At 45.9% G+C, this 27,101-nt stretch overlaps 1 protein-coding gene across 5 annotated transcripts; it reads left to right on the top strand.

The window, feature by feature from the left end:
* Positions 1-259: 259 nt before the first annotated feature.
* LOC148814274 (clustered mitochondria protein homolog) lies at positions 260-26,726 on the top strand. 5 transcript variants are annotated; one of them, XM_088906892.1, is made up of 26 exons: positions 260-530; positions 8,200-8,387; positions 8,892-9,063; positions 9,157-9,300; positions 9,648-9,775; positions 10,136-10,290; positions 11,376-11,501; positions 11,758-11,905; positions 12,125-12,217; positions 12,577-13,271; positions 13,620-13,948; positions 15,071-15,175; positions 15,900-16,000; positions 16,463-16,615; positions 17,277-17,339; positions 17,715-17,965; positions 18,158-18,242; positions 18,571-18,724; positions 19,655-19,794; positions 20,372-20,452; positions 20,821-20,946; positions 21,508-21,629; positions 22,055-22,148; positions 22,621-22,755; positions 23,715-23,788; positions 24,247-26,726. In XM_088906892.1, exons 1-26 carry the CDS (start codon positions 419-421, stop codon positions 24,428-24,430), a joined length of 4,158 nt encoding a protein of 1,385 aa, XP_088763018.1. In that variant the 5' UTR covers positions 260-418; the 3' UTR covers positions 24,431-26,726. The 5 variants fall into 5 exon arrangements, with proteins under 5 accessions (XP_088763018.1, XP_088763019.1, XP_088763020.1 ...); XM_088906893.1 differs by having other exon boundaries at positions 261-530; positions 13,620-13,867; XM_088906894.1 differs by lacking the exon at positions 260-530 and adding an exon at positions 1,523-1,580.
* Positions 26,727-27,101: the final 375 nt, after the last annotated feature.

Here is a 27,101-nt window from a genome sequence, read left to right as displayed (position 1 = left end):
TAGAAAACAGTAAATGGTTAAAAGTGAAAGGAAAATATACAGCGACAGCAGAAGTCCTAAATGTTGTACGTTTTATTGTATATCTTCATGAAATATTTTACGATTTGTTAGCCGTGTAAATATTATTGCTATAACCCCGATAAAGCCAATCTCCGCCTCCCAGCCGGGTTGTGTCCGCGCATGCTCCTGGCGAGAGATCAGAAAGGCAAAAGGTCAGGAGGAGGAGAGACCACGTGGGACTCCGCGAGTCCTGCTCTGTCCTTCCTGGGTGAAGTTGTTGCTGCTGGATCCTATGATTTTACACGCTCTCCAACGGGGCTGCGGACGGACAGACGTATAAAATCGCACAGCGCTAAAGGGGCCTCTGAACACACCGGCACAGCGAATCTCGACTGCCTTTGAGCGACACAGACGCACCATGGTTAGCAAGACGGACGACATCCCGGCAGCGGTGCCAAATAAAACCGGCGAGCTGACAGACGGGGAGACCCACAGAGGAGATGTGGCCAGGAAAGACTCTCGGGGCTGCGGTATGTGTTGATGTTCTGCGAAGTAAATGCAGCAATGCCCATGGTGTGATTTCTCGGTCATGTCACTGCGGATCGAATTCGTAACGCAGATCGCATGAATTCTGAAGGACCTTTTGAAACAGCCCACCGGGTCAAATTGCAGTAATACCACACACATAGGTAACTAAACGTTGTCCTTCTGCGTTCAGCGGAGGGGGGTTTTAGGATTCGAGTTCTCAGTGACGTTTTTTATGGTACAGCCGTCTTGACCAGTTTTCGAAAGTTACGGTTTGATAACTGTCTGTGTGAGGCTTATTTATTATTGGGGTCTGTCCCTCAAAGCTGAAGCTCAGATTTCTCTTGTTGTCCAGAGTCCCCTATCCTGTCGGTCACTGTTTGACGGTGTAAAAGATAAATTGCGTTTCACGGGACTGTGAATACGAGGTTTTTGTGCTGTGGGATCTTGGTTACTTACTGAGCTTGCAGCTACTTGAGTTGATTCGAGAGGGTAGCTTACGGATAATAACATTCAGTTTTTTTTTTGGGGGGGGGGGGGGGGGTAAAAACCTTGATATGAAAGCTGCGTGAAAAGATCGCTATTTTCAGCCACACGTTGGGACTCTGTAAGAATTATACCATACTATGGACGGAAGACCCCCCTCTCATAACAGTTCTGATCTCATAATGCAGCTGCACACATGTGCTGGAAGCGGCATGCATGAATGAACTGAAGGTCACCTTCAGCGGAACCGAACAATCATCGCAAAAAATAGGGGTGTGTGTATAGGAGTAATCAACTAATTGAGTAAGAAATGTACGCAGGTCATCAACTGACTATCTGTTAATTGTAAAAGAAATTATACAACCACGGTAGCTCCCTTTTGACTAGCGGAGGCGTCCGTATCCTTGTCGATGCTGAAATTGTTGTTCCTGTCTCCCCCTCTGAAGCTGGAGATGTAAGGTTGTCTGCTCCGCGACCGGGAAGTGGAAACTGTCCCTCAGTTAAAGTCATGGTGCCTCTGTGTGCTCAGAGAAGGTTATACTGAGCGAGTGTAGGGATACTGGCAGCTGGTAAGTGGCGTTTTTGCGAAATAACGATTGTGGTATTAAAGACCCCTTTAGCTAATGCATCGACAGACCCCAGTTCCTTCATGATCTAAGATTTCTACATACCGTTGCATTTTGTTTTTGGTTAAAAAATCGGCTTTTCAATGCACTGAAAAGTTACACAACTCAGGGACACAAGGCATTGCCAGTACTGCCCTATTGCTGTCTCGGACCTTGAGTTTTAACAAACGGCTGTCAGCATTGTGGATCAGGTCTCGGTTTTTTCGTGCAGACCGGAGTGTTTCTCTGTTCATGCAGTACGGACTACAGCCGGGAATTGGCAGTTCTAGAGGTGTCACGACTAACCTTGTTTATAACTTCTGATAGTTGTGGTCTGTACGAGTGAGGTGCCACTGTCTGCATTTCTGATTGCTTTTAAAAGTGTTTTCTAAAGTTGAGGAGCGTCAAAATAAAATGCAATTATACAAATAATAACATCTACACTGTAAGTGGTGCAGTTGTGTACCTTACTCCCTTTAGATAGACAGTGCTGCTCTTAACGATAAATAAGGCAGTTTTGCTCACAAACATGATTTCTCGTTCAGTTTTTACGTTTTAACTCCAGGATCATAATACCCCTTCGACGTTTCTTGTCCTGTGTGCAGCTATCCAAGATATTTGATGCTAATGGAAGAATAGTCGTTTCAATGACATTTTTTTCACTATTTTTTTATTGTTCATTTAAGACAAGGCAGCCATTTTGAGGCCCTCAATAATTATTTCCTTTTCCTTATTTCCTTATTGTCATTTCTTTCTTATTGTGACATTTTCAATTTTTCTTCTTTAGTCTTCTTAAAATAGCTTCTATCCAGTTAAAACTAGGGATAAGGTAGGTTTGAGCAATATTACATTTTCCTTAACTCAAAAAGAGTTGGAATCATGATATGGTTGTGATATAAATTGCAAAATTAGAATATATATTGTTTTTCTGTATACTTAAGAACTTTTTTGATTGCTACATTTTTTCCTCTCATTTGGAGACACTGATTCTTGCTTGAGTCAATACCTTAGAAAAATTCAGGCTCCTGACATGCTGTGTGCAATTGTATAAAAAAATAAACATTTTTAAAAAGGGATTAATAAGTGTAATTTCCCAGACATCTTTCCCTCCCCTAAATGTTTAAAAATGCCGTGCCTTGGGTTTTGTCACCTGGTTACCATAGTTTTACAAACGCAAATAATTCTTGATCAGTATGGTTCAATACCACCATATACAGTATGTTGTATATCAGTAACATCTCAATATTTTAGGTGTTTATTTTTAAGTGTTTCGCCCACACACCTAGGATGTGGTCATCATGAAGCTGTTTTGTGTATAAGTTTGGAAAGTCTTTCTGTCCTAAGTGGGAGTCGATGGTAGTTGCATTATGCAGATTCATTTCTGGTAGTTTCTAAAAAAATGTATCAAATTACAAAGTGTTACCCCTCTTGGTTAACTCCCCTGATATTTTAAAAGGTGCACTGACCATGCAGTAAACCAGACCCTGACTGCCTTTTACTGGTCTGTGTTAAAAAAAAATATCTGCTGTTTCTAGTCTGAACCCCAGACAGCAGATTAGAAGGCAGGATTGTATCACTGATAGCAGTGGTCTGTTTAAGAGGCTGTGACCCTCTTAATCCCATTTCTCAATCTAATCTCTGGAGCATGGGTACTGAACTCTGGTTGTAAAGATCCTTAGCCATATGGGTTAGTCTATTTTTTGCAATGCAAAAATTCAGGTTTTGCTGCACAGGGACTCTGAAGTGAATATAATGCTAATCTACATTGGACAGTGACATTTCTTATTTGTCAATAAGGGATAATTTCAGTTTGTTTCTTATAGGGATATACTTTAACCAGCTATTCAACACTATTTCCTGGGGGCGGACATTGCTGTATTTAGCACGTAAAAGTCCATTGTGTTATTACTGTGTATACAAAGCCATCATCGTTATAATAGATGATGATTTTCATTCAACCTATATGGCTGTATCTAAGTAGTATGCCTGCAGTAAATATGTGGATTATCAATCATGCTGGACCTAATTGCTACTCTTATAGGTTCATGTATTTTCATTATGAATAGTAAACGCTTACCCGGATTTCTGACCACAGCATGTCGCGTGTTAAAGAGCTGTTTTTTTGAGTGTTGTGAAACAGTGGACCTTGCTTTGAAATCAGCAGGCCTTCCCTGGCAGCCATGTGGATGTGCTAATGTCTCCTGAATGTTCTTTAGTGTGAATTCAGTATCATTGTTCCGCTACCATGGCGATAGCCTGCAAGTGTCGGTCCTGGCACAGACCAGGCCTCTGGACTTCACCCAGCTAGGGGCAGAGCTGGGAAAGATTCAACTGTGTGTTTCAGGGAAATGCAAGACGCAACAACACATACTGCCTTGTCAGGGCTGGGGTCCTGAACTGGCCACTCTTTCTCCCTGGGTTTCAACTTTTCTTTTACTTTACACAAACATCAAACAAGCTGATGCCTTAAACCTCATTATAAGCAGCTCATCCTGTTAATTAGGTAACTTTAATCACCATGTAGGGGCTCTCCAGCTATTCCAAGAGGACATATCCAGTGGTGGTCTAGCTACAGTATGTCGACTATCGAGGGGTGCATCAGTAAGATAAGGTTTATCTTGTTGTGCTCTGTGTCTGGTCAGTTGATTAAAACCTTCACTTGAATATGTGAATATGCAGCTCCTGGCTTTACCACACCACCTTACATAAGCATCAAGCTGTAATGTCAAATCACAATGCCTTTGAGAGGCGACAAACGCTTGACTATGCTTCCTGCTGTAATTGGCAGATGCCTTTCTCTGTTGAGAGAGAATGATTTACCAGAGACAGCTGAGACAGTCACTGCCTGTTAACCAGCCGTTTCACTGCTTACTCCGAATAATGATTCAGCCTTAGAGCTGCAGGATGCAGTTCTCTTTTACTGGTAAAAGGAGGGGAGAGAGAGGAAAATGCTAAAAAAAAAACCCATTCTTGTATTCAGTGGCCGAAAGTAACACCAGCATAGAACTCTTCAACTATTGTGAAGCCCTGCATTACCTTGTCCACAGTCTTTGCTAGTGCCAACCCATAAGACGACGGCTGTCAGGCAGGTTTAAAGGGCAGCTAATGTGACTGGAGTAGCTGGGTCCTGGACTTTTCCTTTTCCCCGAGTTCTAGTTCTTATAGGTTTTATTCCAGCTTGATCCTCAGCATCCCAATAACCCCCACAGCATTCTGGGATAGTAACCATGGTTAGTGAGTGCCCAGATAGCGGGCCCTCTTAAAAAAAAAATAATAAAACGGCGTGCCTGTGAGGGCCTCTGTGCCTGTCTTGGCAGCAGAAGGAGGGGAGCAGGAATCCATTTGCCCGTCTATTTATACAACTGGACCCCCCTGGCAGCTGCTCAGCTCGGCTGGACTTTAGGCAGTTATTGAAGTTCCCTTTGTAGATTTTTTTGTTTTTCCTTCACAAGGGGCGAAGAACGAGGCGTTCCCTCCGCCGCGCTGCGGGCGTTCGTTTTTGTGGTTGTTGCTGCGCGTCAAGCGGAGGAAGAGAGGGGGGAGAGGAGTTGTCCTCGGTCCTCTCCTCGGGGAGAAGGCTGTGTAGGGGTGACGGAGGCTCCGAAGGCAAGGAGCAGAGCCTATTTCTGCACTTGGACTACTTTCTCCCCTTCTTCTTTTTTCTGTCAGTCGGGTTGGGAGCCCACGTCATTCCTTTTTCAAACGCAAATCTGTTTAAAGAAAAGCTCAACAGATTTGAGAGAAAAAAAAAACTGGCATTGGATTTCTCCTTGAACTTGAAGCTTGGAACGCTTTTGTTTTGCCTTGGAGAGTAAAACTGCCTCTGCAGTTGAATTTCCTTTTCAAGGGAGGTTCCAGCAGTTACTCTGAAATCCTCCCCTCTCCCGTTTCTGTTCCTGAAAAGAGTAATTTAAGGTTTCTCCACAGCGTGCCCATACAGTCTTGTGTTGATTCACTTGATTTGCCAGTTTTACGGTTCTCGGGAGTCCGGGCACAGACTAAGCCATGCTCTTATAGTGGGTTGGAGGTGGGGATGCAGGCAGCCTGCAAGTTTCATTGGATACAGTGGATATAATGGTGAAGACCGTCTGACCTTCTGCTCTTTTATAGCAGACTTTTAAAACTTACCAAGTTTTCTAAGAGACTGGGCCGACCTGGTGTGACAGAGCAGAGAATGACTGGATGATATTTAAAACAGGCCACCTCGTGTGTGCGTGTGTGGTGTCCCTTCGTGAAATCCTTTCACTGTGCCTTTCCTTTGCAGAGGAAGTACAAGGTTAGCAAAATCCCAAATGAGAAGACCCAAATCATTGACAAGGATTGCGAGTCCTTTCCTGCGAGGAGCTGCTTGAGTTTGGAAGTTAATGTATTGACGTTGTGTTCTCTGTTTTTAACTCTGCATTCACAGTGGGAATCGGCTGTTTCTAAATGAAATGGTTTGATGTTGTCTGGATTGTTTGCCTTCAGACGTGCTTGAAGTGCTGTTTGATTGCATACCGTTATTGATCTCTTACGCTGATTAAAGTGTTTCTGAATATGCAAGCTGTATCGAAGTGGTCAGAAGGGGGATGTGTGAGTTGGACTACATGGGTTCCAACATGGAGAAGCTGCAGTTCTCGCAAAGGAGCCTCCTTTGTAAGAACAGCTGCCTTGTTTGTTTCTTTGAGATCTCACAAACCCTGACACCCTGGTGCCCTTGACAGTAAGCAAGGACAGGCAGCAGTTGTCTGAGAGTAAACAGTCTCTCCGTGCAGACGTGCCCTGTGTAACCCTGAAATCCGAGTCGGCTCAGATATGCAATACCGGATTGGGCCTGGGAGTAGGTTTTGATGTGGTTCGTTTGACTGAGTTTTTTTTAATTGCTTTCTCGATGAATCCATTCAAGGTTTCAGGACTTTTATTTAGACTTGCATGTGTTTTTGTGGAATTTTAGTCATCCAACAGTAGACCAAGTATCTCAATGGTTACATAGTCATCATCATTCCTCCTGAACAGAGAGAAAAGGTCAGCCATTGCAGATGGGATTCCTAACCATATGAGTACTGAGGAAAAACTGGAAGAAGGGTTTGTGTATTGCAGGGGGTGGGTTAACCTTGTCAGGTGGTTCTGACTCCGCCTCTTTATGGAATCATGGGAAATGTAGTCATTTCCGCATTGGACTGCTGCCGTTCTCTGTCGGACTGCTTGTGGCGAGGGCACGCTTCTGCCCCATGCGACGAGCACTCCCCTTTGCTGCCTGAAGTCCGTAAAGCCAGCCCGTCCGTTCCTGAGGTTTTCCCAAGTGCCTTGGAGAAGAGCTCGCAGGACTTGCATGACCTGATCTACCCTGAGATTGTTCCGAGCCATTCTCCGGTGAGCGTGCCTGTCCATGCAGAGCCTTTGGAGTCTATCCAGGTCTTCAGTCCTGATACCGGTGAAGACGGCGCACTTCTGAACCCCGTCCCTGTCCAGCAGAAACCCGCAGTCTCTGCAGCACGCTCCAGTGTGCTTCAGGAGAACTCACCACTGGTGGATAGCAGGAACCGCGTATGTGCAGAGGTGCAGGGCCAAGATGTGGGGCTTCCTCCCAGCCAAAAGCCCCATCAGCTGCGCAGAGCTCCTGTGCCAGGCAGGCGAAGGAGACCACACCTGTGTGGGCAGGGCACGTCTGTGCAGGGAGCTCTCGGACCACCAGTCTCCCCAAGCGCCACGCTTCCAGCTCGCTGCCCCGCTTCACTGGATGTGATAGCCCAGACTCGGTGTGAGCCTCCTCTTTCTCTCCGGATGGGAGCTCCCATTGGCGAAAAGAGGACTTTGTGCAAAGGGCTGGGAGAAGGGGAGGGGCTGGCTGGGAGCCCTGCAGACAGACCGGTCTCGCCAGGCTTCTGCTGTGCAGGTGGGGAGAATGGCCCTGGCATGGGCACGGGGCCAGCATCCCTCTGGTTTGCCATAGTTGCAGTGTAACCAGCTTGGTCGGAGTCGTTACAGTGAATAAACAACTATAACCGTTTTCTTGCAGGAAACATAAAGATACATTGAAATTAAGGATTTGTGACATTGAGCACTGAAATTCTTTCTGTAACCTTGGGTTCCTGCTGAATAAGGACTTTTGTTACGTCTTTGCTTGGCAGATACCCTTATCCACATTTAAAGCCAGTCTTTGGTTTTCTTTTGTCATTTGACCAATTCAATCCAAGTGATTTCCCTTCTGATAAATCCTGCTCTTAGAGCTGGAAAATGAGGCTGAGAAAAAGGTACGAATGTTTTAAGTGACTTGAAAATGATAAGTAAAATGATATTGAAGGTGTGTTAAATCCCCCCTCCCATGTTTTGTTCGAAGGTGAAGTATTTACTGTCTCTTTAAATTAAGTTCTGTTTTATTAAGGATCTGCCAAAGCAAGGTCATGGCAAAAGAACCTGGTGGAGTGGCTCATGTTGGAGTGTTTCCTCCCCACGTGGTTCTGTGTGAGTTTATTCCTGGGCACTGTGCATACCTAGAGCTTCCAGGGCCAGACTGGGCTATGATTATAGGGCTGGCTGGTCCCCGGCTCCAGCCAGACACCCTGCAGTCTGCCTCTGTCTCAGGCCATCTTTCTCTCAGCAGGGCACGCGGTGGACACCTCAGTGATGAATGGGGATGGGGCTCATGAGCAGGCAGAAGAGTGTAAGCAGAATGGAGGCGGGGACCTGGATCAAGCAGAGGACGCCAACGAACAGGAAGTGATTGTCATCCAGGACACGGGCTTCACAGTGAAGGTTCAGGCCCCCGGCACAGAGCCCTTTGACCTGCAGGTATCGACCCTTCACCCACACCCATTACACAGCTGGCCCCCTGCAGTGTCTCAGCTTCTCGTGGTGCCAGTAAAAGTTCCAGTGGGAGCCCAAGTCCACTTGTGCAGGTTAATGCTGTAGCATGTTGTAATTCTCCTTAAATCATTAGCAGATGGAGACATCAGGATGACGGTTAAATTTAACTTGGTTACGGCTTAAGTGGACCCATTTAACTCTTGTGCTTAAATGTGAAGATGATTTAAAGACCTCCGCAAGACCTGCCGGACTGTTGGATTAGGGATGGACCTTACTTTAGAACAATTTAGAGGAGCAGAAAGTAAGAGGGTGAAATTGATTGTGTTTAGTTTGTTAAAGCAGAAGATCCATAGTTGTTTTAAAGAAGTAGTTTTCTTTTTTTCGCAAAGTCTTTGAAGTCAGGTGATCAATAGTATCAATAGGAGTCTTGTCCCTGAACAGGTGTTGACTTAGGCTTCTGTCTCACTCTTTCTCCTCCTCCCCCCTCAGGTGTCGCCCCAGGAGATGGTACAGGAGATCCACCAGGTGCTGATGGACCGCGAGGACACCTGCCACCGCACCTGCTTCTCCTTGCAGCTGGACGGCAATGTGCTGGACAACTTCGCCGAGCTCAAGTCCATCGAGGGCCTACAGGAGGGCTCTGTGCTCAAGGTGGTGGAAGGTGAGCTGAAGCCTAATTCTCCGACGTTGCTCTTGACAGGTGGGCAGCTGATGGCGTTTAACATTGCCATGTTGTCTTCTCTCTCTCCCTCAGAGCCCTACACCGTCCGGGAGGCTCGCATTCACGTGCGTCACATCCGGGACCTCCTGAAGAGCCTGGACCCCTCGGACGCGTACAACGGAGTGGACTGTAACTCTCTCTCCTTCCTGAGCGCTTTCACCGAGGGCGACCTGGGAGGTGAGGCCTGGAGTTCAGCACCAGGAACTGTAGGATCTGCTTTCTGCCTCTGTCTGTCGCAGCAGGAGGCCGGTCTCTGGGATTCACCAACCCAGTGAGCGGTGCAGGCCCTGCGTTCAGATGGTACATGCGTTAAGTGGAAAATCCTTTGGAAAGGGTCAGAGTCTGGATGAGTAGGGCCGTGTCCCAATTCTTCTTGCACTAAGCCCTTCCTCCAAGTCCGCCCTTTTGTGACGTAGCACAAGGGTGGCCTTACAGTGCGCGAGGAATTTAAGGGGCACCATTACGAAAAGGGTAACGGGACACCCCTCGCGCGACACCCATCACCTGTGTGTTCTCTTGCCCAGAGAGCGGGAAGCGGAAGAAGAAGGGCAGTGAGCTGGAGCAGATCGACTGCACCCCACCGGAACACATCCTCCCCGGCAGCAAGGACCGCCCGCTGTCCCCCCTGCAGCCACAGAGCAAGGACTGGAAGGTGAGCGCCAGGCCCAGGGCACCGCGGAGCACTGCAGCCTCTGAGTGGGGAAAGAGTCTTATTCTGGAGTCCCTTCTCACCTTTGAACTTTGCCCTCTTTCTGGCCTTGTTTTCTAATCGCTAGCTGTCGCCTTGAAAGATCACAGATGTTAATGTGGGGTCTTGCACTCAGTAAAGCTCGATACTGACCTTTGCTTGTGTAATGCTCTTGCTGTCCGTGTGTGAGCTAAAGCAGTAATAGTGGACCTCTTCAGTGATGCGCGGCACAACACCGCACTCTTAGCTTACTGACCTAGTAGGCGCTGAAGGCGAGCTAGGCTTGTGTGATGAAGCCCTCTCGTCCTCTCCTTCCCCGGGCAGCCCTTGCAGTGCCTGAAGGTCCTGACGATGAGCGGCTGGAACCCGCCTCCCGGGAACAGGAAGATGCACGGGGATCTCATGTACTTGTATGTGGTGACGGTGGAGGAGAGACACGTCAGCATCACCGCCTCCACCCGCGGATTCTACCTCAACCAGTGAGTGAGCGCCCCCAGTTGTTCCCCAGGGAAGGAGCACAACCCAGCAGAATGCAGGAACACACAAGCTGCACAGAAGATGGCCACCATTTAGATTGAATTGTATGCATAGTGGTTTAATATATATATATAATTCTTTTAATTAATTATCAGCTGAGATTCTATTGAATGCTAATAAAAGATCTATAGGTGAGGCTAAGTAACAGTTATATTTTAGTAAGGAACACTTGTCTCTATAAATGTTCTGTAGAACTGCAGTTGATAGGAATTTGATCTTTTTATAGAATATCTATTAAAGGGGAACTGCAGTCCCAATTTCTCTGACCGGTTATTAAATCTCGGTAACGAAATAAATTAATTGACAGCATCGTAAAATTTGACTAATTCCAAATTAAGCACAAAATTGTGTAATTTGTGTAAGGACTGTATGGTCACCATGTTATCACAAACCGTTGGTCTCACCTCAGGTGAGAGCAAGAGTTTGTGAGAATTGTGACGTGAAGTGGCCCTTCCTGCTCACTAGTCACTGTAATGACTACCCTTCCTGCTCACTCGTCACTGTAATGACTAATATAAGGTGATGTACGAGTGAAATAAGTACAGGTTGTGCAGCAGACACTTCATTGCAGAAATGTTCCAACCTGATCTGCATGCAGAGTTAACAAATAAGTAGTATTTGTTAGCAAAACCATCTTGATGTCAAGAGCAGTGATTCTGTTGGATTGAAAGAGATGGTTTCACAAGCCTGCTGGTTAACTCACCGGATGTTTTGTTCCCTTGTTCTGAATCACACACAATGATGGCAATATGGCGCTGCACATACCTGGAAATGGTGTCTATATTGTGGTGTGAATTGGAGGTTTCACATGTTAGTGTGTACATTTTAGTTTCATTGCATTTCTAACCCAGAAATCTAAAAATAACATTGTTGCACCCCTTGGAGCCCTTATTTATATGTCTTAATCTAAAGTATTACCTAGTACATTGCTCATCTATCTCTGGTAATTGCTTTGTGTGGAAATGGGTCTTGAGAAGGCATTGGTTGCTTGTTGCTGTAATGTGGGTGTGCTTTCCCTCCGTCTCAGATCCACTACTTACACCTTCAACCCCAAGCCAGCCAACCCCAGTTTCTTGAGCCACTCCCTGGTGGAGCTGCTGAGCCAGATCAGCCCAGCGTTCAAGAAGAACTTCACAGCCCTGCAGAAGAAAAGGCAAGTGCAGTATCGGAAGATCGTGTGCCTTATCTGTGTACACTGTGTTGGGATAGTTTATCAAGCAGTGGTTGCCTCCCAGCTATGGGTCAGTGTGATTTTAACATTCATTAATCAGTTGACTATTTTCAGTGGTCACTACAAGGACAATGGCTAATTTTATGTGTTAATGCTTTGTCCTCTAATACTAATTTACTAATTGTGCTGGTATGTTACTATGGAGAGTAACCTGGGGGTCTGCTGTCTGTGATCCCAGGGTTCAGAGACACCCGTTTGAGAGGATAGCCACCCCCTTCCAGGTGTACAGCTGGACATCCCCACAGGTGGACCATGCTATGGACTGCGTGCGAGCCGAAGACGCTTACACTTCCCGGCTGGGCTACGAGGAACACATACCTGGCCAGGTATGTCCGTGTAACGAGAAACAAGCTCGGGAGCTTTGATAGTGAGTGAGACCCACACCTCAGGACAGGATGGGTGGCGTGGGTGTTAGGAAGTGATAAAGAGAAAGAAAATTGGTTTGCAGGCATAGTTAAGCTGCTTAAGGATTTAGCTCTTCTCATCTTCAGTGAAAAAGGTCCCTGAATAGTGTTGGCTTGAGTGACCGGTGTGGTTTTATTTAGACACGGGACTGGAATGAAGAGCTCCAGACGACCAGAGAGCTGCCACGCAAGAACCTGCCCGAGAGGCTGCTGAGGGAGAGAGCCATCTTCAAGGTGAGCTTTCAAAACCTCTCTTTAAAACGGGGGAAGCTTTCAAACTTGTTTTTTTTTTTGCGGGCATTTTAACCCTGTGCAGAAATAAACTTAAAAATTGAGGCTTAAATTGAAGGGCTTTTTTATTTTTGGAATGCATGAGAGCTGCAAAACAAAACCGAAAGCTGCAGAAGTCTGCAACGAGTTGTTAACTTTGCATTGAGTGTTATTCTAAATGAAGCGGAGCGCTACGGGTTTGTGTCGTTCCAACGCCAGCCTTGTGTGCAGGGGTATTTAAAAGGACTGGCACGCGGTTCTCGCCGGAGTCCCCGCAGCTTTCTGGCTAGTGTGGAAATCGCCGTTGTGTCCCCCGGCGGCAGGTGCACAGCGACTTCGCGGCGGCCGCCACGCGGGGGGCCATGGCGGTCATCGACGGCAACGTGATGGCCATCAACCCCGGGGAGGAGACGCGCATGCAGATGTTCATCTGGAACAACATCTTCTTCAGCCTGGGCTTCGACGTGCGCGACCACTACCGCGAGCTGGGCGGGGACAGCGCCGCCCATGCCGCCCCCACCAACGACCTGAACGGGGTGCGGGCCTACGGGGCGGTGGACGTGGAGGGGCTGTACACGCTGGGCACCGTGGTGGTGGACTACCGCGGTTACCGCGTCACCGCCCAGTCCATCATCCCCGGCATCCTGGAGCGCGAGCAGGAGCAGAGCGTCATCTACGGCTCCATCGACTTCGGCAAGACCGTGGTGTCCCACCCCAAGTACCTGGATCTCCTGGAGAAGACCAGCCGGCCGCTGAAGATCCAGCGCCACGCGGTGCTCAACGAGAAGGCCGAGGCCGTGGAGCTGTGCTCCTCCGTGGAGTGCAAGGGCATCATCGGCAACGACGGGCGCCACTACATCCTGGACCTCCTGCGCACCTTCCCCCCCGACCTCAACTTCCTGCCCGTGGAGGGCGAGGAGCTGCCGCCCGAGTGCAGGCGGCTGGGCTTCCCGCGCCAGCACCGCCACCGCCTGGCGTGCCTGCGGCAGGAGCTCATCGAGGCCTTCGTGGAGCACAGGTGAGGGTGCCGGGGGCCTGGGCGTGGCGCGACCACCTCCTCGGGCCTGGCAAGGCTAGTAATGCGCAAAGGTGCTTCAACGTATGTTAGTAAGAACAAATGCTGAGTTTTTTATTTTGCATGCTGCTTCTACTTACTGATAATTCTTCACTTAGTGCTTGTTATGTGGTAGCCCAGCTGTTGTGTTTTGTAAACCTTCCCGTTGATTTTGAATCCAGATCGCAGTATTGAAGAAGTCTTTCTTGCAACGCTGAACTTAGATGGGTGTGCAGAAATTCCTGCTGGGTGGGGTAGGGGGGGAGCGAGCTGTGTGTGGCCTGGCGCTGAGATGTTCCTTTGGTGCCTCAGGTACCTCCTCTTCATGAAGATGGCTGCTCTTCAGCTCATGCAGCAGAAAGCCAGCAGGGACTGTGGCGGCAGCGTGCCGCCAGCCCTGATGGCGAACGGCGACTCGGAGCCCTCGCCTTCCCAAGGCCCCCCGTCCCGGGACAAGGACGAGGCGGCCGTTCCTACGGCAACGGCGGCCAACGGGCCCTTGCCCCAGGCCCTCGGTCAGCCTGAGAACGGGGAGTGCGAGACCCCCCGGTCCTCGGAGGGTAAGGGCGCAGAGGAAAATATCCCGGGACTAGCCCAGGCAAAAGAGCTTGCTGAGGCCGTAGCAGCAGACGATGGAACAGGTATTGGCCCGTCCTCGTGACCGGAGGAGAGAGAGGGAGTGCTGGGGAGATGAGTCACTCCTGGTGGACATGTGCAACAAGAACACTTCTATATTCATCCACAATTGTAAAGAATAGGAGCTGAGGCTGCCAGTCACAGGAACACTTAACATACTGTAGGAAGCATTTTACTTCACCCTTTGAACATTATCTGCATTTTGTCATTGCTGTTTTCTTCAGTGTTCGTTTTGCCCCTCAGTGTAACAGTCCTGCTTGAATATCACGTGCCCCTGAGCTGGTTCTTTTTGTTTTTTCAATTGGAAGGACAAAAATGCAAGTTCCCTCCCCGCTAAAGACTTCACTACCTTTCTTTTGAGTGTAGAGTGAGCCTTGGCACTTCGTCAGGGCAAAGTCACGAAAAAGATTTCTGCGCCTCTCCACCAATGAGTCTCATCTCTCTCTCTCCAGTCCGCTGTCTCCTCTCGTTAGTGTGGGTCCACGTTAATCAGCATGAATTGTGGCTCCTTGGTGATTCATGCCACAGTGACAATCATTTCTCTCTCTCTCTTCTAATCTCCTCTGGTTTGAGTCTGGACACATGCTTTGCTTTTTTTCCATTAATCCCCCGAGTGATTAACCATTAAAGCATGTTGGATTGTTAAAAAAAGTCTTGATGACAATTAACATTTTTGTGGGATTTGGAGGATTAAGTAAATTGCCGTTTTTGTGCCAGAGAAGGTGTTTTGTAGAACGATGCCTATATATACTTTCTTTAGATTGTGAAACTACTCAAGATGTATACATCCATGTGGATTCTTTCAGTTCCTCTGGGTTGATTCACGTTTCACTAAGGATGTGGGTCAGTACGGTGGAGTGCCTTAATCCTTGATAAGAGTCATGTTTATTTCTTAATTCAGTTCAAAGGCTTTAATGCTTTAATGTTGCGATCCTATGAAAAGACAATCTGGTGGTGGAAGGGCTCTGTTTCACTGCTTACAAGAACAAAGAAGTTGGTGGGATGATTGCGATTCCTTGTGCAGAACCATCAGAATTGTTCTTAATTCCAGGCATCCGTTGGCGTCATGATTTAATCACTGTTTTCCTTGGTTCCTTAATCTCTCCTCCGGTTGCTCGTTGCTCCAGCTGATGCCAAGAGTCGGGATGTGGTCCTCAACGCCTGCAAAGCCGTGGGCTCCATCAGTAACACCTCCTTCGACATCCGCTTCAACCCCGACATCTTCTCTCCAGGTAGCTGTGGGGCTTTTCTCCTTTGGCATTCATCATTCCAGAGCCCTGTAGTTCCTTTTGAGATGTTACTGCTTGGTAAAGTAATGGGAGCTTGGGCTCCGCTTGAACAATTTTGGTATTTCTTTTGCTATAAAATGGAGTGTTTCAAGATGTCTCTGGTTTTGCAACATTTCTCAGATTCGATCTTCAGAAAAATGAAACAGACTGTTGCGTGAAGTCAATCGATGGCTTGATGAACCTTTAGGTTCTCTTTAAGTTATTTTGATACAGCCAGCAGTTGTATATCACCCTGCAACTCACAACTCACTGGAGCTCAGCAGGTGTGAGCCTGGTCAGTACCTGGCTGGGAGACCTCCTGGGAAAGCTAAGGTTGCTGTTGGAAGAGGTGTTAGTGGGACCAGTAGGGGACGCTCACCCTGCGGTCTGTTTGCATCCTACTGCCCCGATATAGTGCTGGGGACACTATACTGTATAAAAAAGGCACCGTCCTTCAGATGAGACATTAAACTGAGGTCCTAACTCTCTGTGGTCATTAAAAATTCCAAGGTGTTTCTCGAAAAGAGTAGGAGTGTTACCCCGGCGTCCTGGCCAAATTTCCCATTGGCCTTTACCAATCCTAGCTTACCAAGCTTGGTTGGTGGTGTTCCAGTCACCTGACTCTACAGAGTGGCTGGTTTTCCCATGAAGATGCACTGTTCAACCAGATTGTCTCGGTCTGTGGCAGGAGTGCGGTTCCCTGACGACAGCCTTGAGGACGTCCAGAAGCAGAAGCAGCTCCTGAAGGATGCTGCCGCCTTCCTTGTTTCCTGTCAGATCCCCTCGCTGGTGCGTTCCCTCCGAGTGGTTACTAAAGAAGGGAGGACTATCCAGCCATCAGCCTTGTCCTCTCATTAGCATCTTATTGGTCCAGAAACCTCTTCAATAAATCTGTATATTTTTGCTGAAGTGATTGGCTACCTGGCTGAGTGCATTTAAACCATTTTAGGAATTATGGTTGGCTTAAAATGCAAAAGTTGCATTTTACAGCTTTTCACTAGTGAGATCTTAAATGCTGAAGATGCCAGTAAATAGTGAGAGGTATGCTCTGTAAATGTTTTTACAATCAAGGAGATATGTTTTTTTTTATTATTAAATGAAGTCTTCTATGATAATATAGCAGAATGAAAGTAGTTCAGAATTTAAGCGCAAACATTTCATTGAAAAAATACAAGTGCGCCCTGTAATTAACAGCTTTGGTGTTGCTCTGCCAATTTTGACTCCCCTGCCATTCCTCTCCTCTATGTGCAGGTGAAGGATTTTCTGGACCACAGTGCCTTGCCAATGGATGGTGCCACGCTGACTGAAGCCCTCCATCAGCATGGCATCAACGTGCGCTACCTGGGCAACGTGCTTGATTTCATCGACAAGACCCCTGCTAGAGCACAGCTCGACCACATTTATGTGAGTGCCACTGTGCCTTCAAAACTAATTGCTCTGTTAAAGCAATTAGTTATGGCACTGTTATAGCTTATAGTACAATAATGCAGGAACGGTTCATAAGAATCATTTGCTTTGGGTCTGCACCACGTAGTCTGCAGAAGTATTTATACCCATCTGCTACATCTAGATTTATCTGCCAAACTGGGCGCTGACTTCCTATGTCTATAAGAGAACATGCAGGAATCCATACAAGAAGTCCTAGATGTTTTTTTGCATTAGTATACTTGTTTTACGAAAACAGTAGGTCACAGCAAATGACCTGTTTTGCATAGTTTGTAATAGCTGACTTTATTTACATCAATTGTCATGTTAATCACAAAGACAAAAGACAATCTTTTTTTTCCAATTTTAACTCTGAAGCTGCAAAGCTGCTTCACATGTAAGTGTAAAAAAACATGAAGGATTTGAGCTGAAATCTTTAGCATTTTAAGAGTTCCCTCACCTGGAGTACTAGTAGACATTTCAGCAGCAGTTCCCCATGCAGGAGTGGATGCAACTTTAATGGAAATCTTGATTTCCAGTGTTTAAGCACAGTTTCAGTGGCTGAGTTTTTAAAAACTGTCAGGTGACTTGTAAACTGAAAGAATGAATGACTTGTGATTTTTTTTCTTTTGTTTCTTAGAAAATTGGAATTGGCGAGTTGATTACCAGGTGTGCAAAACATATCTTTAAGACGTATCTCCAGGTAAGGTCTTGCAATGTTTCATCCTTTGAGTATTCAACAACAATATTTGATGAACTTAAAACCCAGAATTCCCAGAACGGAATATTGACATGAAAAAAAGTCGGTTTGCATCTTGCCAGGAACCAACAGTTGTTTTGCATGTCATGTGTATACATTGGCAAGACCATGTGAATTTTCTGCTTTATGTGTTCAGTTTTTTAAATGTCAGGCCTCTGGGGTAAAAGGCTGGAGAAGTTTCAAGAATGATTAGGATGCTGTGTTTAGGGAGGGGATTGAAAAACAAACCTGATGGATGAGAATCATTTGCACAATAGTGAGATGAAGTGGAGGAGATACAGGTCGACAGTTAAGTGACAGGAGCTGTTCTGCTTCCAGGGTGTGGAGCTGTCTGCCCTCTCTGCTGCCGTCAGCCACTTCCTCAACTGCTTCCTGAGCTCCTTCCCGGATGCCGTGGCCCATCTGCCCGCCGATGAGCTGGTGTCCAGGAGGAAGAACCGGCGCCGGCGCAACAGGGTGCCGGGAGGTGGCAGTGGAGACAACACGGCCTGGGCCAGCCTGACCCCCAGCGAGCTGTGGAAGAACATCGCCTCCGAGGCACAGAGCTACTACCACTTCACTCTGCAGTGGTGAGAGAGCCTAGCACGCAGACAGCATCTGACTTCAGTGCACTATGCAATACTAAGGCCGTGCACATCACCTTTTTGCAGTGTCTGGATGAAGCACACATGCACACTGATACTATTCCATGCGGCCTTAAGAGGCCATTCATTTTCCAGCTATAAGCACCTCATTCTGTTCTTGGTTTCTTCCTCTGGCAGTGAGAATGTGGATCAGGCTGTGGACAAGTATGGGCTGCAGAAGATAACCCTGTTGAGAGAAATCTCTGTCAAAATTGGCTTCCAGGTGAGTGCTGATACATCGGGGAAGTAAAGCTTCTGGGACAACCAAGACTGCATTGACTCCAGATTGCAATATGATTCCGATTGCATTGACTTCCTGGAAAAAAATCCTGCAAACGACACAGTAGAGAGGAAACTGTTCTGCTTCCGGGGTGTGGAGCTGTCAGCCCTCTCTGCTGCCATCAGCCACTTCTTCAACTGCTTTTTTTAACCAACATCATTAATCAGGATTTTCATCTAATCAGAGTTTTAAGTCTTCAGAAAAAACCTCAGTGCAAGTACTGTATTGTGTTGTTATATTTTAAGGTAACACCTTTGTCACTTCTTCACAGATCCTCATAAAAGAATACAACTTCGACAGCCGTCACAAGCCTGCCTTCACAGAGGAGGACATCCTCAATATCTTCCCTGTGGTCAAACATGTCAACCCAAAAGCCTCTGATGCCTTCCACTTCTTCCAGAGCGGCCAGGCCAAGGTCCAGCAAGGTAAAGTACCTTTCTGCAATCTGGCACGTTGATCTGATTGTGTTGAGAGAAAATCTAGGAAATTAAAATCACAATAGGCATACCCTGATAAGGAATACTGAGGAAAACCAATATAAACTTAAGACAGCACAATTTACCACTTTGTATACCGATCATATCTCGGTAATCAGTACTGTGATGGGAGACCACTTAAGGAAAATCAGATTGCTCCTATGAGTGGTGTATGTGGACCAGTAGGCAGCACTCTTCATTCTTGACCTGAATGTCCAGTGTCACAGCATGGCAACAGGAAATGCTGTGCCATAGGAGATGATCAAACAGAGGTCCTGATTACTTGGTCATTAAACATTGCATGGCACTGTTCGTAAGAATAGGGTGATTAGGCTTGAGTAGCCTGATTTGCCTGAAGTTCTCCCCCTAATTCCATTCCATTCCATTCTCTTTTCTCTGCCTGATCTGCTACGCAGTGAGGCTGCTGGGGTACAATGACCACTGTGTGTCACCCAAGTGGTTGCTGCACATTAGTAGGGGCTGTACTGAGTCCACTCCTATATTTAAAGAATTTGGCAAATGTGAGGAATAGTTGCTAACATACACATTTCTCAATCTTGTTTTTTAGCTCCTTGAAATTGACTTATGTACATTATTTAAAGCCATGATTGACTTACTTTGTTTTTAATCTTTTTGCTTTGCTTTGTTGTGTTGATCATTATGTTCCATGGTGCTGTTGTATCTTAGGTTATTGTTACCCTAGGTTTGTTAAATGTCCTCATTGCATGGTTTTAGCTGCTGTTGTTTATGAAATAAAGACACTTAGATCAAAGCACCTGCAATTCACTGATAAGATCTTTTTACAGAAACCTTTGGGATAAAATGCTATGCAACACACAGTCCAGAAGACAGCAGTGTCTTGTACTGTTTTGGTTACAGGCTTCCTGAAGGAGGGCTGTGAGCTGATCAATGAAGCTCTGAACCTCTTCAACAACGTGTACGGCGCCATGCATGTGGAGATCTGCGCCTGCCTGCGTCTGCTCGCTCGCCTCAACTACATCATGGGAGACTACCCCGAGGTACAGCCATCTCACCCAGCTGTTATATCTCCGCTCTGCTCATTCGCTGAATACATTAAAAGTTTCAGTCCTTTGCAGTAAAAAATACCAGGCATGAAAATTCCCATATCGTAAAACTATAAGGGTCAGTCACTAGCAAAATGGGACATCAGTCGTAGTTCAGTATGTATGTACTCTATAAACTAAGCAACTGGTCTGATATAGTTACCGGGTTTTCCTTTGATCTACTCTTAAGTCTGTCCTCTTCTCTCAAGTGAGGCAGCTGTGATTTCTTCTTATGCAGCAGCAGCAATATTTGTGCACCAGATGTTACAAGGGTTAACCACAGAATACTGGCGCCTGTAGTTGCTTTGATTTGTCCCGGATTCTGCGATTGCTTACTCTGGCAGAAGGGGGGAAAAAAAATTAGAAGCTCGGAATCAAACGGTAAAAAGAACGTAATCATTTTTCGGGACAGACCAAATGTTCTTGGTAATGTAAAACATGTGGAAGTGGGTTTTGCTGCATGCTGCAGTGGGTTTTGAGAACGATTCCCAAAAAGAGGTCATCAATCCTGTGCGTGTTTCCCATGTGCCAGGCCCTCAGTAACCAGCAGAAGGCCGTGCTGATGAGCGAGAGAGTACTTGGTATCGAGCATCCAAACACTATACAGGAATACGTGAGTCTGCACTCTTCTTCTGGGGTGATCTATTCTCATTGCAGGTGTGCCGCCCAGTGAAAAAAGTGCCATTTGCTTTTCTCTGAATTGCGAGACACGATGCATTGTGCGTTGTGAGTGTTGCGTGGCTTGTGGGACAAGAAGTGAAGCAGTTTAAAAACAAGTTTAATTCTTTTTGGTACTCTTTGGGGAACTTGGGGGGGAAAAAAACTTTCTCTGTTTTTGTGCTCTCCAAGTGCCTGCTTAATAATAACCCGTTAGATAAAATAATTAAAGCTATTCGAGGTCATGAGGTATAACATGGGCTTGTTATTAAAATATTTACTGCTGCAACATCTCCCTTCACTTGTCCTTTTCTGACTCGACAGATGCACCTGTCTCTCTACTGCTTTGCCAACGGTCAGCTGTCCACTGCCCTGAAGCTGCTGTACCGTGCCCGCTACCTCATGCTGCTGGTGTGTGGGGAGGATCACCCCGAGATGGCCCTGTTAGATGTACGTATTCCCATGGACGGGCACATATGAGCTTTTTGTCCTCGTTAAGCTGACGAGACAGTGCACCCCTTTTTTTGGTGGGAGAAGGGGGATGCCGTGACAGTGAGTGGAAAGAATAGTTTAAACTGAGTAGTCTTGATTGTTTGAGAAATGTGCTTTTGTGGTTTTTCTGATGTTGGAGCCGCTGGCTGTAACTTTTATTTTTGCCGCTTTCGTAAGTAGCCTTGGTGAAACTGACCTGTATAAACCCTTTAGAAGAAGATTTCATGACATTAGGCTTGTAGCTTTCTTACGTATTTTGGTGGCAGTATTCCAATTGGCTTTTTACAAAAACAGTTTAGGCAGTCTTAATCTTGGCGCTCAGATCTAATTTCTGGAGAGATCAGAGACTCCTTTAATTCTAGATTATGATATCAGACCTCTGTATTTGTTCTTTTACCTTGCATAACTGTGAGAAGGGAAAGATTTATGCAAGTAATTCACAACAAACGGTAATCTGTGCTGGCCTGCTTGTGTACACCATCAAAGACCCTCTGCCTCTCTCCCCACTGCTTTTTACAGAGTAACATTGGTCTGGTGCTACATGGAGTGATGGAGTATGACCTGTCCTTGCGCTTCCTGGAGAATGCCTTAGCCATCAATTCCAAATATCACGGCACTCGCTCCTTAAAGGTGGCCCTCAGGTAGTAATGGGACCATAAAACGCTATAAAACCATAGAAAAGGTCTCTCTCACTTAAATCCAGCTGCAGTGTTGTACATCGATATTGATCGCTTCTATATAGGGTGAAACAAGTTTCCTTTACAGCATAGTGGAGTGCTCTGTATTGTCTTTAATGCACTTCTGTCTGATGGTAAATAATGTTATTTGAAGCTATGTTTTAATGCTTAGCAGCTTTACCCTGGATGTTTGGTTTATAACTGATGTATAGCAATGCATAAATGTCATAAGTACATAATATGCATCTTATATATTAGATGTACATGGTTAAAGGCCTGTTGTCCTAGAGCTGGGTTAGCCAGCATGTGGAAAGGTAGAAAGTGCTGAGTGCAATTCCAAAAGAGAATCTCGTCGTCACTAAGCCTCTGCTCCCTGCCTGCCCCTGCAGCCATCACCTGGTCGCCAGGGTGTACGAGAGCAAAGCCGAGTTCCGCTCAGCGCTGCAGCACGAGAAGGAGGGGTACACCATTTACAAGAACCAGGTGAGCCGGCCCCTTCACCGCCAGCTCGGAAAGCATCCCTGAAGATGTAACGCCACCCGGTGCCACTTAAAGAGGGATAAAGATGGATGTGATGGCTGAGCCTGCTCTGTTCACGTTTACAGCTCTCAGAATCTTCCTGGAAATTTTCATTCGGGAATGTCGCTGGCTCCACGAGTCCCCCAGATTTGGGCCTAACCTTTTTTCATCCTGCTTAGTATTTTTTTTTTGTTAATTGGGGTTTAGGCTGGAAATTTGTTTTCTGCCACAGTAGCAACAACTGTGCCCTTACATTCTAAAGCGCAGGTCTTTATAAACCCAAGACCTGTCATTTCAGCCCAGTCCCCTGCTGTTGATCCAGCCATGGGACTGCTGATATTCTGTGCAGATTTTCCGAGAAGGACTTGCGGAGCACAGGGGGAATCCTGTGGGGGTTTTGGGTTGTAATCTCTGACCGGCGTGTTCCTGTGCGCAGGTGGGGGAGGCCCATGAGAAGACGCGGGAGAGCTCGGAGTACCTGAAGTACCTCACGCAGCAAGCTGTGGCCCTGCAGAGAACCATGAACGAGATCTACAAGAACGGCTCCAACGCCAGCATCATGCCCCTCAAAGTAAGTCTCCAGCTCGCCTTTCTTTTCGAACAAGCCCTTTCTCTTGTTCTCGTGGCGTTTTGAAAAGAATCGGGTGACATTTCGGCAATCCCTCAGCCGCGTTCTGGATAAGATGGCACATGGTGCCCTTTGAGGTGGGTTAAAAATGGATGTGTTGGATTGGAAAATGGATTCTGAGCTCTCCCTCTCAGAATCTTCCTTTTAAAAACTTTTCATTAGGAAATGTAGATGGCACAATAGGTTCCCCAGATTTGTGCCTAACTTTATTTCCACAAATATGTAACGCATCTAAGCTCAATGGAGCTGCAGCTCAGTACGTGGTCTCCTGTCCCAGCCTGAGGAACAGACAGTAAGCCTGTCTCTCAATAATACAGTACTGTATGTTATCTCCTGTCACAGTCTGAGAAACAGACAATGAGCAGGTCTCTCAATAATAATACAGTGTGTAATCTCCTGTCACAGTCTGAGGAACAGACAATGAGCAGGTCTCTCAATAATAATACAGTGTGAGATCTCCTGTCCCAGCCGGAGGAACGAACAGTGAGCCGGTCTCTCAATGTTGTATGTGATGTCCATAAATATCCAGTAATGAGTTTTTCTTGCTGCAAATGTTCTGTTAATTGTTTCTTCTTTGGCAACACTGTAATTCATTGGTCATGCCAATAAAGTTTCCACACAAATTCAATTCAGATTGAATTTGAATTAGTGCCAAATGTCCACACCCATCACAAAGACTTCCACAGAAGCAACTTGCATAAATACATCTGTGAGCAGAAATTTGACATTCTAGCGCTGAGCTTTATAGCTCTATTGGGGTGGAGGGGCGATTGCTGGGGGAAAAATAGAATGCATGTTATTGAAAATCAAATGGGCTTTCTGATCCTTTTCTGCCCCATAGAGCCTGGCGGTGGTGTGTTGGGTTTGTCACTGAATTTAATGAGAGATATCTTTCCCTGCAGTTCACAGCTCCCAGCATGGCCAGTGTCCTGGAGCAGCTCAATATTATCAACGGTATCATCTTCATTCCTCTCAGGTGAGAGAAGCTTTGTGTTTCTTTTGCTTATGTCGAAATCCAGACGACCCCGACTTCTGTCCTAGGGGTTCCTAGGAGGAGCTAAGATTTCTCTTCCATTTGGTTGAAATAAAATTCTTCTATAAGGGGCCTCGTGCCCAACATGTTCCGGTAATTGAAATACAAACGACAAAAGACTTTTATATAGGATAAATGTAGGAAACAGAGAAAAAATATTCCATTTCAGTCAGAGTGCTAGGATTGTGCAGGTTGGATATGCTGTGCTAATTTTTAATTCATAGAAAAAAATGAATTTATAAATATGTAATATTTACACCCTATTAGAGGAAATAGGTGCTAAGATAGGTGAATTTGCCCATAACCTTTTCATACTTGGGAGAGAACAAAAGACACAAGAATTACTTGGGTGTTCCTTGGCAACGTTATAAAACTGCTGCTGGTTACTCTTCCCCCTGCAGCCAAAAGGATCTGGAGAACCTGAAAGCAGAGGTGCAGAGAAGGCAGCAGCTGCAGGACTCGGGCAAGAGCGAGGAGCAGCAAGAGAGCAGCCAGCCAGAGCTGGAAAACAAACTGACTGCAGAAAAGATGCACAGCGCCCCCTCTGCGCAGGAGGCCACAGCGCCACAGCAGCCGTCCGTCTGAATGTGTGGACTTCAGATATTTGAATGATCTATTTTAACATAACGGGAGGGAGGGGGTGTGGGGAAAATGGGTGTGACGGAGGTTGGGAGGGAGAGAGTTGGAATGAATGAATGAATATGAGATTGTGTGGGAGCTGTATGAGTGTCGCGTTGCTTCTGACTGGGGGGTAGGAGGAGGCTGTGGAAGACGAGGGCGTTGGGGAAATTACGCAGAGCCATAACACTGACCCTTCTCACCTCAGCTCCCCCACCCCATACCCTAACCCCCCGGGAGCCCCCGTCTTTCTTCCACCCCCATCACAGCCCCACAGAGGGGGGAAAAAAGCTCATAAACCCACCTGAGAGAGAGACAGCAGCTCAGCCCGGAATTGTTCCTTGAAAAACGCAAGCTTTCAGTTGAGGTATACTGAAATCTCAGGTGAATTTTTTTTTTTTGGCTGTACGGTGCACTGTGGTGAAGAAAAAAAAAAAAGTGTGAGCTTTGGAATGTGTGATCTTTATGTTTCCGAAATGGGGCTTCAAAAAACACCCCTTACCTTGACATGATCATGTGTTCTATATAGTTATATCTATGACTGTGCAAAGACTGACATGGTAGCAGTATATATGTATATAGATATAAATATATAGACAATTGCTTTTAGAAGGGTAAAATGTCTGCCCTGTCTAAGATTTATTTGTAACACGTTATATGTGTCCTGAAAATGGATTCTCTTAAAAGCCATTTTAAAATTTGGTCATTTATCTGTGAGTTTCCATAGTCTGTTTTTATATAAATATATACATGGGTAAATGTATATATCTATATGTCTCTGGGTGTAAGCAGGTACTTTAATTACGTGGGTGGAAATGTAAAGATTTTGAAACGTCCAAATCAATCCGACTTAAAGAAGACTTGACTCTAGCCGTGTGTCGGTTGTCAGTTTCTTCTCTGCTCGTTTGCTGGGAGAGAGAAGGGGTTGGGTGTGTGTTTTTGGGGTTGTTGAAGCTTCTCAAAGTCATATGATAGGGTGAATTTTTCCAGACATTTTTATACACAAAGTAATATCTGGATGAGCTTCACTTGGGTGTTATTGTAAGTTTTTGTTCTGGTGACGTTGTCCTGATCATCGCCTTGTCTTCAGTTCTGTACTTTGGGCCCAATTAAGGAATTCTGGGTAAGGGACTCCCTACCGTGGCAGACGTGAGTCTTGTCTCTGAATTCATTGTCTCGTGAGAATGATATGTCAAGAGTGTTACATGCTGACGATTTGGGAAATTTTTCCACTTCTGCTTGCAAGCTAATCTCTTTTTTTTTCAGGTTTTGACATCTGTTAATTCCCATGGGGTCTCCACAGCTGTTCGTTCTGTAAAACACTTCTGCTGTTCCAGCTCATGCCAATAGCATAGGTGTGCACAGCAAGCCTTCCAAACTAGATTCCACAAGGCACCTGTAACAATGAGCGTCTTACCAAAAAATATGTAGAAGACTGATTTGTGGTTCATTTCTGATGGTGACACCCTGTGTTTGGTGTCGGACGTCTTGGATGAATTTGGATTTCTGTGTTTTGAAAAAGCTCTCAGCTGCCTGAAATACGGTACATTGAAATTTGTCTACATATGTAGCAATGCTGAATAAAAGCCCATTTTCAGATAAAAGGGTGAGACTGAGGCCTGAGGTATTCTGGTGTGAAAGTGACAAGAATGTTACCTCTACTGCTGGGTGGTGATATCTGAATGAGAACCAAAGCCAAGATTTATTCACTACGACTACACAGTACTCCAGAGAAAAACTGCTGTCTTGTGTAAATTTGAAATCTGGTTTGCCTGGGTGAGGATGCAGAATACTGTATCTGGGTTCAGGGACGTTTTGAGAAGTTATTTGCACATACCATCATCCTGTGTTTTTTTGTGTTGGTTTCTGAATGATTGCTCTTATTTTTATACTCAAAAGACTGACGCAAGAGTTAGTGTACCTACATGTACAGTTTTTTTTTTTGTATTTCAAAAAGAATTTACTGGCGAATAATTCCTCTTGCAGTACCACTCATGACCACAGCGTTGTGCTGTAGAGAAGGCGTTTGGTTGGACTCGTTGAATTAAGTGGAGGGATCTGTATTAAACTGAGCAAGCTGTTTCCAAGCATAAAGAATAAAATGCATATCTTTCTGCACGCATGTCAGCAAGGACTTATGTTCTCTGTTCATGTCATCTCCTTTCTGTTGGTCTTTTGATTCTCCCTTTGTCAGAATTACTGACTCCTTACAGCAGGTTATATATTTTTTTTTTGTATGAAATAAATTTCTTTGCTGTCCTTGGAACTATCTCGGCCTTTTAACAGCCAGTGAACTACAAAGACTAATAGTACACATTTAATTTTATGGGGCCACAGAATAACGATGCCCTGAAGCTTGATAACTGCTTTACAGAATTTGATCTGTACATGTAATGCATCATCGGTATAAATGGTGCTTCAGTCAGTTTCATCAGCAGAACACATGACAGACTGTTAATGATTCTTTTGCCGGATTTCACTTTCTGTACAGCCATCACCCTGTTTAGCTTGCCAAGCAAGAATAAGCACAGCAACTGAGACTGAAGGTTTTGTTTCTATTAACCTTCAGTCTGTGGTTTAATATTGGAAGATATGCAGGTTGACTGCACCCCATACAACATACCTTTGGAAAAGTCTA

The sequence above is a fragment of the Atractosteus spatula genome, chromosome 27 (genome assembly GCF_055471065.1).
Source record: "Atractosteus spatula isolate fAtrSpa1 chromosome 27, fAtrSpa1.hap1, whole genome shotgun sequence".
Taxonomy (NCBI): domain Eukaryota; kingdom Metazoa; phylum Chordata; class Actinopteri; order Semionotiformes; family Lepisosteidae; genus Atractosteus; species Atractosteus spatula.
Note: the sequence above shows the minus strand (reverse complement) of the source record. Positions and strands in the feature narration are given on the sequence as shown.